This window comes from Bolinopsis microptera, chromosome 1 (genome assembly GCF_026151205.1).
Source record: "Bolinopsis microptera isolate Bmic1 chromosome 1, MBARI_Bmic_1.0, whole genome shotgun sequence".
NCBI lineage: Eukaryota > Metazoa > Ctenophora > Tentaculata > Lobata > Bolinopsidae > Bolinopsis > Bolinopsis microptera.
In genome coordinates, this window is record NC_087072.1 from 6,385,950 (window position 1) to 6,400,726 (window position 14,777).

The window sequence follows — 14,777 nt, forward strand, 5'->3', positions numbered from 1 at the left end:
AATTCCTGGAGTTACCTGGCACACCAATCCCAAATTGCAAATGCGCGACGCTCTTTTTATTTCGAGCTCAAATGCGTGCCCAGTGCCGAGTTGGAGTCCAACTTGGACTCAATTCTTCGCAGCTCGGCGAGGCCCAGTGGTGCATCTCGCCGATCTAATGTGGTTGCGAGAAGCATTATTTGATACGCGGTGCGGCCCAGAAGTGCATCGCGCTGCATAATCATAACAACTTGTACTTGTAGGTTTATAACTTGTAGGTTTAATAACTTACCAAAACGCGCGCCGAGTTGAACTCGTCGACAAACAAAGATTTTACGAGTATCACCCGTTAAGCCCTGGATGACTATTCGCAACCCTAACCCTCTAATCACTTATCTGATCCCAACCCTAACCCAATACCTAACAAAATTAGAGCATATGCTGTTAATTGTTACCTGGGGACCTCAGGCTATTATGTTCATAAACATATAGAGATTAGGCGGAATGACAGGCTGAGCGCGGCCCAGTAAGTTAATTGACGATGTCAATTCTTCTGTCTTCGCAGCTCGGCGAGGCTCAGTAGCACATCTCGCCGATCTAAACAAACATAATTGAGTGGGCGGTGCGGCCCAGTACACAGTAACGCATTGCGCTACAACATATATTGTATATGCAGAAACCTTAATCTTAATAACGAGAAATTAGACCAACTTCCTTATATATTTTTATATCACGTGATCGAGACAGTTTTCCGCTAATATCTCGCCAGGATGGGGAGCATTTTAACTCGGGACAGCCATGACGCCCATTTTTGGTCCCAATTATGCCTTAAATATTCACCATTCACCTTAACATTTGTAGGTTTACAACCTACCAGGACGCGCGCCGAGTTGGACTCGTCGACGGTGCAACATGAACATATGGAACAAATATTTTACGAGTATCACCCGTTAACTTAACATACTCAAAACCCAAATTTCAGGTGCTCTACTGAGTCTACTTGTAATTGTAGTTGTATTTGTAGTTGCAGCTAGTATATAGTTAATTGACGATGTCAATTCATGGCAGCTCGGCGCGGCACAGTAGCGCATCTCGCCGATGTAGTAGCGCATCATGTCGCTGTGAGAAGCCTTATTGAGTGCGCGGCGCGGCACAGTAACGCATCGCGCTACAAGTATATAGTAGTGCCCTGAACTCTTATATGGATTTTCATCAACATTAAACAAAAAATGACTGAGTTATGAGCCATGAAAAACCATATGCCCATATTTAATTTGGACATACGCACTAAATTTGATCGATTTTGGCCCATAATGCATAAATTGGTCAAATATCAATATTTTTAAATGAAGCTCACTTTATAGAAAAAGTAATTCTAAACTACACAGTCTCTATGATTATTAGCTTAACAGTGGATTTTGTGTTATTTAAACGGTGCAGGGGCCAGGGATCATATTTATAAGGCGGGGAAAACAGTGGAATGGATGAAATGATATCTGCAATTTGAATTACCGCTTGTGTGAAATTTTTGAAAAATGGTGTTCTTTAAAGTTCAAATATTATAATTTTGGTACCAAAAGTTGCGTCTGACTAAGCTTATTATTGTCTTACGTTGTATGACCCGCCGCGCACGAGTGCGCGGCTCCCCCTGTATGATGTATCGTCGAAACTCTAGTGAAGCGACAGTGGGGGTCACCTTGTGATACAAGCTTATTATTACGATCTTGTAAAAATCCTGAATTAAATATTCGATATTTTAGGAGCTATGTGCATTTTAAGCAAGAAATTACCTGTTTTTCGTCCTTTTTACACTCTTGCAATGCACATGGCACAGGAGGCCCACATACAGCTCGACGTTATCGTGCTACACGGTGAATTTGCATTATTCATACTTAGAGGCAACTTTTGGTACCAAATTTATCAAAATCAGAGACAAAAAATGTTGTGCTAATCGCTTGTCTCTTATTACATTTACACTGACTAGAAATGGCCCGAGGCAAGTGCTACGAAGTACGGAAGTAGCGCACGCCGGGCTAGTCCATTATTATTAACAATGGTCAACGCGGAGGCTGTATTCGGCAATAACGATGCGATCTTTCCAGGGCGAGATCTTTCTAACCGGGCCTATCGGATCACATATATAGCTTAGAAGCTCAAAAAGAGTGCCGCACATAGGGATAGGCGCACCTGGTAGTGGGAAACTCCACAAATAATTCAGTGGGTCATTGGGAAGTTTGTCGACCTCGCTCTGGAATATAACAACTTAGCATGACTAAAGTTTAATATTTGGTACCTTTTTTTTGCTAATTAACACTAACACTAACAGTGAAACTAAATATTGTCTTTTTAATATGTTAATAAAGTTGAAAAGAGTACTAATAATTGTACTAAGATGTACTACTACTAAGTTTAAACCAATCATCTGAGTGCAATGCAGATGAAGTAAAGTTAACAATGTAACAGCTAACAAAACGTAAAAGTAAAACTTAACACTCCGCTTTCTAAACAATTCCAGCTTTTGTTAAACAAATTATCGTTAACAGTGAACAAACATAAAATAGCTTGAAACATAAATTATGTAATATTATAGAATAAACTTTAATGAAAAATCCTTCGTGCATGCTGAAAAGACAGCTATGAGCTATTGAATCCATTCCATATTTCAAAGAAGAGCGACAAAAACCCCGAGATTTAATTATTTTATGTTTTACCTCATCCAAAAATATTTGCCTCCTCAAATATCCACTCTCTACAATCATGAGACTTTTGATGGTATTCCGGTTCGGAACTTCAAAAGTTGCAACATTTAAATAAAAATAACCAGTAAAATCCGCGTTATCCGCGATACCATGCTCGTGGTCGGAAACAATTCATGATTCATGAAATGCGAATCTGGTTACATATTATTATCCTCATATTATGTGCCTTGAAATAAAACTGATTACAATTTAAAAACTCCAGTTCTTTGCTTGCATGCATAACTTCAACTGATTGAAAGAAATCGTGAACTCTGTGATGTAGCCTTTGGATCAAAGAACTTCTCTTAGGCACCAACGTGAACAGCCTGCAATGATGAAACTTGTGATACATCATACAAAACGCGATTAGAATTAAATAAAAAGGGTCGCACTATGTCAAAGAAGCAACTTTCCGCAATAATTCAATTCTTATAATCCTAAAAGGTGAGCTCTAAAACTCACATGGTCAACATGGTTGTTATCCTCCTCCTTGTTTTTAAGTTGCAGAAACTTCTCCTCGTCGCCGGCACCTCCTGATCTAGGGCAGGAAGAACCGGCTAGTTGCTCTATCACCGCACATCCAACTGCATCACCTGTTGGAAAGTGATGATGTTAGGCGGGGAATATTACACGTGTAGTTCATAAGAATTAAGAATATGTTGAGTGGTGCACACTGGTAGATGGAACGATTAAACAAAATAGTTTGACTGTTTAAAGTCTGTTTTATTCTCTCAAATACAACTAGTACCTGTAAAATGTTAGATCTAGACGGATACCAAAGGAGGGGGAATTATTGACTCTGAAGACGCAGAAATAACTAACCTACAACATTAGTCATGGTCCTGAACCTATCCAGGAGCCAGTCGATAGTGAGGATGAGAGCGATATGCTCGGTGCCGAGATCCACAGCGTTCAGGACCATTACCAGGGTAACAAGACCAGCACTGGGTATTCCTGCTGCTCCGATAGCGGCCACTGTGGCAGTCAGCGCCGTGATCACGATCTCAGGGTTCGTTAGTTCTCGGTCGTTCAGCTGGGCGATAAACAAACACGCTACAGCTTCGTACAGTGCCGTTCCTGGTGAAAGAAGGAAATCAGAGATGAGCGATGGAATTTGTACTTGGTTCATGATATTATCAGTGGTAAATGGTAGGGACTAGGGCCACTCGACAAGGACACAAATCACATATTTTTCCTTAAATCTGAGGGCCAAATATCGCGTTTTTCTATAAGGGAGTGTTCACACTCAGCAAGTTTTTGGCCATTTTTGGCCTCGATTTTAAGATCGCCTCTCGAAGGGTAACGAGTAACGACCCTTCGAAAGACGATATTCGAATCGGTAGGTACAGAACAAATATTTTCGGCACACAATGATCAGGGTAGCATGAAACGTAGATTAAAGTGGTTTCCATGAAAACTTGTTTGACCGTTGTAAATCGATTTTATTTTTTGCGAAAATACGTACATTTAAATACGTTTCATTTGAATTCTCCAATTCCGCTCTCCTGCTGCGTGTTAGTATAACACCATATAATATATTATTGTTATTGTTTCATTTAAGTAAATACTTTCATTTCCGCATATCGCAGTTTTTAATGAAAAATAAATTAAACTAAATAATTGATGAGGCAAATGCTCCGATTCAAATTACAAATAACGCTCATTGATATTAATTAATTGGATTGAAATTTGATGTTTATATTTTAATTAAGAGAATTATCGCAGATGAAAGACGAGAAGTTTTAATCGAAGAAATGACAACTTACTTTAATTGATCGATTAATTAACGTAAGTATAAATACTTTGGTGGGAGATAAACAACATCGTATCCGATTCAGTCTTTTACAACAAGACAACTCAGTTTTCTTGTTTGCGCTTTTTTTCGAAACTATTGAAGATTTATCATTGATTTGTCAAGTTGACACGAATTTATTTTCCTTTTACTAAACTTCGAGTTGATTACATATTATACCATAACTAACTCCTTAACTCTTTAGAAATCACTCTAAAAACACCAACATGTCTTCTGAACTGGACCAACTGAAAGTAATCCATGAAGAGCTCAGACTTCAGAAGAGAGCTATCGACCGAGAAACTGAGGATACCAGAACCAAGACTATCGAGGACAAACGAGTAGCTGCAGCTGAGATCGAGAAGCTACAACTGGATCTGGAGTCCTTGAAGGAAGAAAGTGCAGCTCTCACCGAAAAGAACAAAAACGTAGAAAGCAACGTAGCAAGTCTTAAACTAGATCATGAAGAGAAGAAGAAGAAACAGGAGGAAGATTACGACAACCAGAGACGTGCCAAGCAGAAGCTGCAGTTCCAGGAAGCTAAACTTTGCACCAAGAAAGTGAACGTTGAGAAGAAATGTGACCCAGTTGAAGTACATAAACTTCAGATCCAAGAACTTGAAAAGGAGGTGGAACACAACAAAAACGAGCGGGAGGAGGTCAAGAAGATCTATGAAACTGAGATGAACAAATTAGACAACATTCTTTCTAAAGTAAATTTCCAGAAGAAGACCTGGGAAAAGAAAGTTCAGGCTGCAAGAGAACAGCTCCTGAAACTGAACGCTAACTGTATCAATATCAGGGAATCTTCCAGAAAGGAACTCTTCGAGAAAGATCTGCTTCTCCAACGTTTGGTTCTGGATACAAACAGGTGCCAAAAGTCTATCCCTGAACTTGAGGCAAGCACAGCTGTTCTTGAGAAAATGATCAAAGAATAGACACTTTTATTTTTTTTGTGGATAGAATAGAATGAGAATAGAAATAGAATGAGAATGAATTAGAGTAAATGTATTTTTCAGATTTATACTTTTGTTTTTCGATTTGATAATTTTTGAGATAGGTATTATATTTGACGATTTTTATACAGGGTAAAAAGTCGCGATATCTTTATCCTTATTATAATATATTTATTCCTGACATTTATTGATCATTTTGCAGCTAAACTTATTAATCTAGTCTTTTATTGTGAATCCAGACATAATCATTCAAGTAAAGTCCGCAATGATCAGTTGTGACTCCACTCAATTAAACAATCAATAAATTTGAGTAAATGTTGCTTTTTCTTCGCACGTGATATTTGAAAGTATCATCGTAACAGTAAATACTAAAAACCGAATAAAGCAAATAACCAAATTCGTTGGCATTTTTCATAAAAAAGATCCTAATGTCGGAATGTCATCAGGCATAATTTCAAGATATCTGCATTGACTTGATGAAATTTAGATCTTGAACAGGTATCTATTAAATTGATGCGCTAAAAATAACCAAGAGAGCACTCACCGTCCATGTTAATGGTAGCACCAACAGGAATAACAAAGTCCACAACATCTTCAGATACTCCAGCTTTCTTGACACACTTCATTGTAATTGGAATAGTCACGGTGGAAGAGGCGGTTCCTGATAAGTTGAAATGTTAATAATATTATTCGTCAATATCAGACTGTTGTTTGTCATTTATTTACAAGTTTTACCATCAAGTTTATAAATTCATAGGTCGGGCACAACTAAACATTGGATAGAGTCGAAATGTGTTGAAACCAAAACGAAATTACTGCGATCAGTTCCAGGAACAAACACTAGCCATGGCAATCACACATGATTACAATAAATTGCTATCGCCGGATACAAAATCGATGAAATCATGCAGGTCGAGATCAACTATCAATGTGAAAAAGAAAAACGAACCGAAGGCAGTGGCCATGGCGGGTAGAAGAGATTTGTAGTACAGCAGAGGGTTCTTCTTAGCCAGAGCAAACAGGATAACGGGGAGTACAATAAAGAAGTGAATGGCTAGACCGACCAACACTGTCACCACATAGAGTCCTATCTCCTTGGCATACTCCGACACGTCAGACACAGAGTACTCCGCCATCACTAGGAACATGATTCCAATGGGCGAGTACCTGAAATAAGGGGCTGTTGATATTACATTTCTTATTATGCATATTATGCATATTATGCATATTATGCATATTATGCATATTATGCATATTATGATATGGATAGCATGGGGTGAACACTGAACGTTCATCTGCTTATCGATATCACGTAAGTATAGGTTACAAAATCAGTTTCAAAGTACAGGGTTTTTTGTATTGTAATAATTATCAGCCCTAGGATTGATCGGATTGTTAACCTACCACAGAACCACTCTGGTGAGCTTGTTGATGATCACATTGAGAGACAAACAAAAGTCAAGGAACGGTTGGCACTCTTCCTTGTTCGCCATTATTATCACACCAAATGTTATCGAAATGCTGAAAAATACGTTAATTACAATAAAGCCATATTTTGGGGACAAATAAAGCAACTATATCATGTTATCTTGAATAAATAAATTATGAACACAGAAAAGGGTACAACTCTCCCAAACCACACTTACAAGATGACACCCAGCATGTTCATACCCTCCACCGGTTCCTCCATAACCCCGTGATCGTACGTAGTCCTGGTCTTCTGGTGACTCATTGCTACAATGTTAGCTGGCACCAGGTTCTTGATCATGTCCCCCACAAAGTCAAGGACGGTTGTGTTCCTCACGCCCAGTTCCTCTCCTTTGCTTCCTTCCGCTCTACCGCCGGGCTGGATCGCGCATACCAGTACCAGACCTTAGGAGTTAGGAGTAGGGGAGAGGTGAGCTTGTTATCAACTGATTACTGACAAATTTAAACTTTATAATTATATAACTGTAAATCCAACGCTTCAATAACCATTATAGTTTCTAGCAGATCTACCTATAATAGCGGCGAACAGTGTAGTAGAGACGTAGTAGAGAATGGTTATTCCAGCCTGTTTGTTGAACTTGCCCCGCTTGTTCCCGGCCAGTCCGAGAATGAGACTTGTCATGACCAGGGGCAGGACCAACATGTTCAAACCTCGGAGCAGCAAGTCTCCTGGGATCCTGTAACAAGATGTTGGGAATAAGAGATACTTTCAACTAAAAACTTCTAGCTAAAGAGCGAATGATTTAACTCAAAGTCTCATGTTAAAGACCAAAATTGTAAATTAATTTAAATAATGTGCAGCGTCAAGAATAATACTTAAATCTATAAAATGTGCGGTATAAAAATCAAGTAAGCTAATGAAAAGAAGACACCAGATTATCGACCACTCCACATTAAGGGAATCTAAAACCTCTTATTCTGATTAGTTACCACAAACCTGATTCCCTTGATAAGCTCGTCAGTATGTTTGGGTTCCTCATCTTTACTACTCCTGATCAGATATCCGCAGATAACTCCCACAATGACTCCAGCTATCGTCAGTATCGACAGCAGATTATTCACCAGCATTCGTCTAACTTTCCCTCCGCCAGCCATGTTTAACTTGGTGCTAGCAAGATGCCACATATAGCACATTTTTATACGGTTTAGAGCTGAACTTAGTGTCCAGTGAAAAATCTTTTAAAAACAAAAAGTGATACAAAATCAATTATAACTCAATCGCAGATAAATAATCTTGTTTTAAATTGAAGTTTTACCATCACGCACTATACTCTATACATCCTAACCACAATCAATCAGTTGGATTTCGGAGATAACAGTTGAGAGATAAGAGAACAAGACGATTAGCACGTAACACAACTGTTAATATTGCACCCAAATAAAAGGTGATGCTTCCAGAATTTAAACTGAAAGCTTCACTCATTTTACAAAATGCGGGCATTGATAGTCGAAAAACTATTACTAAGGTCAGGGTAGAGATTCAGATATCAACTTCACAATTAAATAGTTGCTATGACACAAAAAAAACATTTCTTAATTCTAAATGTTAGCCCAAATTGTTGACAATTGTATACAAAAATATTGACATTTTACGCCTAAACTCATCAGGAAATTAAAAGATAGCAATCCAATATCCAGTTTTAAACCCACACCTTATCTTACCAATCAAATGCCGATATCACTCGTAATCACCATAATTGTTTTTGTTTTGCCGTCCGCAAGAATCAACGACGAGATCAAACGTTGGCGTTGAACTAATTAAGAAGAAAAAACTAAAGTATAGAACAGCCCCGAAGGGCTAAGGGAGTATTGGCCATTACCGATCGTTGGTAGAAATAAATTTATTGGCTACTTTCGCATCCAACTGACATGCATGGGCCGCGGCATTTTACATGCAGGCGTCGCCTAGATCTAGAAAGGAAATGTATAGAAATAACCGTCATCTCGAATATTCAGTGGAGCTGCATCTGATGTCGCAGGTTTCTGTCATGCAATAGTACCAGTTTCTACCTCATTCAGATTAAAAAGTAAAGAAATATTAGCAAGAATTAAAACTATCAGTCTGACTTTTCCAGAGTCTAGCATCTACCAAATCAGTGCAAGCACAACTGATGTTTTGTCCAGAAGAGCTATAAAATAAACGATTTGACATAAATGTCAGTAAATTTACCAAATTACTGATTACGTGCCACATTTGAGCACAAAACTACCATATTAAGATATAAAGAGGATTTATATAATATAATAAAGAAGAGTTAAGAGCCAGCTGAGTAACAGGTGCTTTATGTAGTCTTCTAAGTGAATACAACAATCCTCAGTGTAAAATGTTTACAACAAATAAGCTGGGAAAAAGACAGAATATAAAAAACACAAAACGCAATGTAATGTAAATATAAGATTAGGAGGAGCTACGATTGGTATTGCTGAAGCACTAGCTCACAGTTAAACCACTGTATGAGAATATGAGACTTATGAGATTATTTTTCCTTGGAAATGCTAAGTTACAATGAGAAATTAGGGAAAAAACCAACTTTTATAATTAAGGGGTGTTTCTAATGATCAGGGTTGGCTACAGAGTTACCTGACGGCGACAGAGCGGACGAACAGGACCATGACAAACACAGGAACACAAAATAATTTTAACAAATACCTTCGCAAAACTGGTCACACAGCCCTAGTCTCTGTCCAGAACAGGTCACATGGCCCTGGCCCCTGGTCTCTGTGGCAATACGAACACGGGATATTGTGATGTGAAGTGACCGATTAACGGGACTACACGTAGTAAAACATGTTATAGTTCTTGGTGTGCCTCTCTCTCTCTTGGAGGTGTCAGGTTGCAAAACAACGGGACTACTACCTGGTAGTGACATGTGAACTGGAACGTTATTACCCTCAGGGTTATGTATTGGGAGCCGAGGTGGAATCACAGAGTGTTGATTAGTGATTACCCGTTTAACTCATCAACAACGTTTCTGTAATACTAATAGAGTGAATAATTTATCTGCAGAGAAGACAGTCCGGTCTGATGAAAGTGAGTTTGGATGGAGATAGACTGCAACGGAGTGGAAGTTTGGAGTGTGGAATTCAGAAGCTTATCAGAAATGTGCCATGAAACAATGAAGGCCACAAATCAGCCACCATCTTTTATAGACCAGCATCCGGTGAGAAATATGTTGATGTCGTTTGGTTTTAGTTGACACGAATTCACCAAATATACTTTTTCAGTGGTGTGTGAGAACCCAAGCTAGCCCAACGGCCAACGCTGACTTCAACCCGTTCAACTAACCATTAATTCCGGGGGTTACTGCCATGGAACAGTGACCTGATAACAATAGTTCGTGAGATAGGGCTCTGATATCATTACTTGGGGAAACCAAAATGTCGACTACCGGGTAGTCGATTTTTAGACGGTTTTTGCGGAAAGTCGCGTTAAAGTTGATGCCGTGGTGTCAGTAAAATGGTATGGAACCCTCCATATATATCGTCTCGAGCTTTATATATAGTAAGATAGTAAGTTATAAATATGGTTCATCCCAAAAACGAACACTATTAGTACTACACCTGGGACTACACTGGAGAGAGAACCGTCCCTGAACTAGAAGATCAAGAAGAAATTTACTTGTAATTTTTCAAATTTCATTTATTATTTTATTGATTTTCTCAAATATTGGGTTTTATTTGTAAAATAAAGAAATGAAAAAAAAAATCCCCAAATACCATGATTTAATTTGGGGTAAGAAACGAGTTGGTTTTCGGCAAAAAATCCCATATTTTCGTTCCCAAACCATTTAGGTCACTGGAATTTCGTCGAGTATAAATATGTCTCGTAAGGTACTATATAAAAATGAAAATCAATAACGACACATTGGGCATTTACAATTGCTATAAAATCTATAATTTCAAACATGTTGCCAGCTAGTAAGCTAGTTGTTGACAACATCAACACAACCGAAAACAAGGTTAATGAACAATCAACATAACATACATAATTTACATACATAATTTACATTACATTACATAATTAACTAAGCTTAAGATCTTTATCTTTAAATAATTTTAAAGTTTTTTCGATGTAAAATGTACGATACTGGCTTTGTATTGTCCATGTCATTAATCATTAAAATCTACCGGAATCATTTCATAATACTTTATAATATAATATCACTTCATAATACTTTCAGGTAATCTAATGAAAATGTTTTTCTATCTAAACGAGTAGAATGCGATCTCTTCTGCTATTATAAGGAATTTAAGTATCACTACGAAAAATATTACATGAACCATATCACCAATATGACTAGATTCTGTTCTTAATTGAATAGAAAGACGGTCAATTTTATACATATCGCTGTAACAACGCTATGACAACGCTATAGCTCTATACTCTATAGCAACGATATATATTATAGATATCGTGTACAATTGCACAGAAAGTAAAAAACGAAGCTACCTGAAGAAATTTGATGGTAAAACGGAAGAGGAAGTCTATAGATTTTCTCCAAATTTCTTGCTCGGAGTCCTTTGTTAACTTCTTTAAATCGGGAGTGAAGTCTTTCTTTAGCATCATCAATTTGTCGTATATTGTATTTGTGAACCTCTGACAGTTGTCAAAGATAAAATGATACGGTTTTATGAGTTCCTTTGTTTCCCCAATTGATAGCATCATCTGATTAAAGGTCGCATTTCCTTGAAAGCCCTTAAAATCTTCAATCAACTCTGGATAGTACTGCTTCCAAAATGCTGTCGTTATCCGTTCTTTGCCTCTCAACTTACCTAAAACGTCACTTTTCCGATTACTTGACTGAATAATAATTTCTGGTCCATATTTTTCAATTGATATCCACCAAGGTTTTGATACAGGGTGGATACGCTGTTCTCGCAATTCAGGGAAGTTATCATAAGCTTCGTTCAAATATTCTATGAACTCATAGTCGGAGCCAATTACCAGAAAGGAATGATAAAGAAGATATTCTGATAGAAATGGAATGTAAACCTCAGTTAAAATGGGTTCTCGGTACTTTTCGATCTGGAATATTTTGTTACTAACACTGTTAGCTCGTTCATCACTAGTAGGCATTTTATTTGGATATTGTGCAACTGCAAGTTCCCCATCTAAGTTCAAAATATTCAGTGTTTTAACGTCTATGAAGAACTCAGCAGGTCCGTGGGGTGTATATTTGTAAACAAAGTATGTCTGACCTTCGATATTACGGAGTTCGATAGGTGATCCTACCTTAAGCTCAATTTTATCGATGTCGAGGGATCCACGCCTAGGATAAAGATACCATCGAATCCGTTCAGCCCAAAGACCACCGACTCTCAAGCTTATAGATTTCACAACTGATGCCACTTTGTCGTTAACAATACTCTGCACGTTTTCGATATAATTACAATCCCAATCCCATTTCTTCTTCAAGGAAAGTCTGTTAAATATCATTTTACTGAAAGCGCGATTGTGTGAACACGTCCTAACTTCACGTGTTTCATCCGCCTCATAGAACTGTTCTAGAAAAGCTATAAGATCCGGCACTATTGATCTATAGGAAAGAGTGGATTTTGCTTTATCCTCGATGATCAATTTCGGTTGAAGACCTTGGTTGCTGCGGGGAATCCTCCCAAAATTAGCGATAACAGTCTCCCGGTTATTGCAATCGAAACTGTCTTGAAAGTAAATGTACTGTCCATCACTTTCAATTGTAGCATAACAACTGGAAGCTTTGTCATGACCACGATAAAACTTTAACAAAACAAATGTTTTACTGGGCTCCAATGTGCTGATCAGATCCTGTTCAGAAACAGTTTCATAAATTTGAACTTGAACAATTGTAGTGCATTCAAATTCTTTCCGGATGTAATTGGAGATAAACTGTCTCGCAAGAGGAAATGACAACAGTGTCTCTATCAGAATGTTGTCCTTATCAGGGCGAAGAGGCATCCCATTCTCTCCAGGCTGGTGGATTGTTACAACGAGCCCCTCCAGTTTCTTAAACGGAGGAATAAAATATGGAAGTAAGGGAGCCATTAGTATTATTATTGCCATTATTATTATTAATGCTACAACAATAATAACGATTCTTTTCACCATCCCAACCGTTGAATTGAGCCACATATTTGAGCGATGAGTTATCCCACGGTTCAGATGAACACCTTGCTGCAGGCATCTGGCACTTTCCACTGCATGTTCTACTGGTGATGAAACTATCAATTCAAATAAGTCAATTAAAAATAAAATCGGCAAATATAGGAGATTATATATGTAAATTTTTAATTTTATCAGTTCATAATGAGCTCATGTTTTTTTTGTTCGTTTTTGTCCATGCGATTTTGTCCGTTTTCAGAAAATAGGGTACCGTACGGACAAAAATTGTAACTTTTGATTTGTAACAGGCTATCTGCAGAAATGGGTAGCACGGTCAACGACAATGATCCTTTCTCAAACTTTCAATCCTCAGTTAGGTACAAAGAATAGTCTACACATTTTTTACTAACATAAAAAGGGATGAAAATCACTTTATTTATGAAAAATAACGTTCGGTAAATCAATATTCGCTTAATTACTTTAGGCTAGGTAAGAACTCGATACTCAGAGTCAGATGAAGAGCTAGTGAACACTGAACATCTACTATATGTGCTTTAGTATGTAGTAGATATACTGGAAATTGAATTTGAATCTAAAGTAAAAATCCCAAAGTAACCGAGTAATGTCTTCTAATTACTGCACTATAGGACCTATTCAGACTTACAAGGTCGAGTCTTTTAAAATATTTACGATGTCAAACAAATTTAAAAGTAATACGAGAGCTGAGAAGGTATCGTACATACAAGGACTGAGGAGGAGGAGGAGGAGGAGAAGGACTAGGGAGGAGGAGGTGAAGGAGGAGGATGAAGAGGAGGAGGAGGAGGATGAAGAAGAGGAGGAGGAGGAGGAGAAGGAGGACTGAGGAGGATGAATAGGAGGATGAGGAGGATTAATGGGGAGGAGGAGAACTGAGGAGGAGGAGGAGGAGAACTGAGAAGGAGGACTGAGGAGGACTGAGGTGTTTCTAATGATCAGGGTTGGCTACAGAGTTACCTGACGGCGACAGAGCGGACGAACAGGACCATGACAAACACAGGAACACAAAATAATTTTAACAAATACCTTCGCAAAACTGGTCACACAGCCCTAGTCTCTGTCCAGAACAGGTCACATGGCCCTGGCCCCTGGTCTCTGTGGCAATACGAACACGGGATATTGTGATGTGAAGTGACCGATTAACGGGACTACACGTAGTAAAACATGTTATAGTTCTTGGTGTGCCTCTCTCTCTCTTGGAGGTGTCAGGTTGCAAAACAACGGGACTACTACCTGGTAGTGACATGTGAACTGGAACGTTATTACCCTCAGGGTTATGTATTGGGAGCCGAGGTGGAATCACAGAGTGTTGATTAGTGATTACCCGTTTAACTCATCAACAACGTTTCTGTAATACTAATAGAGTGAATAATTTATCTGCAGAGAAGACAGTCCGGTCTGATGAAAGTGAGTTTGGATGGAGATAGACTGCAACGGAGTGGAAGTTTGGAGTGTGGAATTCAGAAGCTTATCAGAAATGTGCCATGAAACAATGAAGGCCACAAATCAGCCACCATCTTTTATAGACCAGCATCCGGTGAGAAATATGTTGATGTCGTTTGGTTTTAGTTGACACGAATTCACCAAATATACTTTTTCAGTGGTGTGTGAGAACCCAAGCTAGCCCAACGGCCAACGCTGACTTCAACCCGTTCAACTAACCATTAATTCCGGGGGTTACTGCCATGGAACAGTGACCTGATAACAAT

The 14,777-nt window shown here is 38.4% G+C and overlaps 1 protein-coding gene across 2 annotated transcripts in view; it reads right to left on the reverse strand.

Moving 5' to 3' along the window:
* Nucleotides 1–2,115: 2,115 nt before the first annotated feature.
* LOC134818656 (excitatory amino acid transporter 1-like) overlaps nt 2,116–14,777 on the reverse strand; it is a 38,723-nt gene continuing 26,061 nt past the window's right edge. The window contains exons 2-10 of one of the 2 annotated variants that reach the window (XM_063828303.1): nt 7,891–8,061; nt 7,464–7,630; nt 7,112–7,337; nt 6,870–6,986; nt 6,415–6,632; nt 6,010–6,126; nt 3,540–3,794; nt 3,180–3,310; nt 2,116–3,043 (exon numbers count right to left, since the gene is read on the reverse strand). In XM_063828303.1, coding sequence (XP_063684373.1) covers nt 3,023–3,043; nt 3,180–3,310; nt 3,540–3,794; nt 6,010–6,126; nt 6,415–6,632; nt 6,870–6,986; nt 7,112–7,337; nt 7,464–7,630; nt 7,891–8,048 — 1,410 coding nt within the window. In that variant the 5' untranslated portion in view covers nt 8,049–8,061 and the 3' untranslated portion in view covers nt 2,116–3,022. Of the gene's footprint in view, nt 3,044–3,179; nt 3,311–3,539; nt 3,795–6,009; nt 6,127–6,414; nt 6,633–6,869; nt 6,987–7,111; nt 7,338–7,463; nt 7,631–7,890; nt 8,084–14,777 lie in introns of those variants that run through there. The other variant, XM_063828297.1, reaches the window with a different exon arrangement.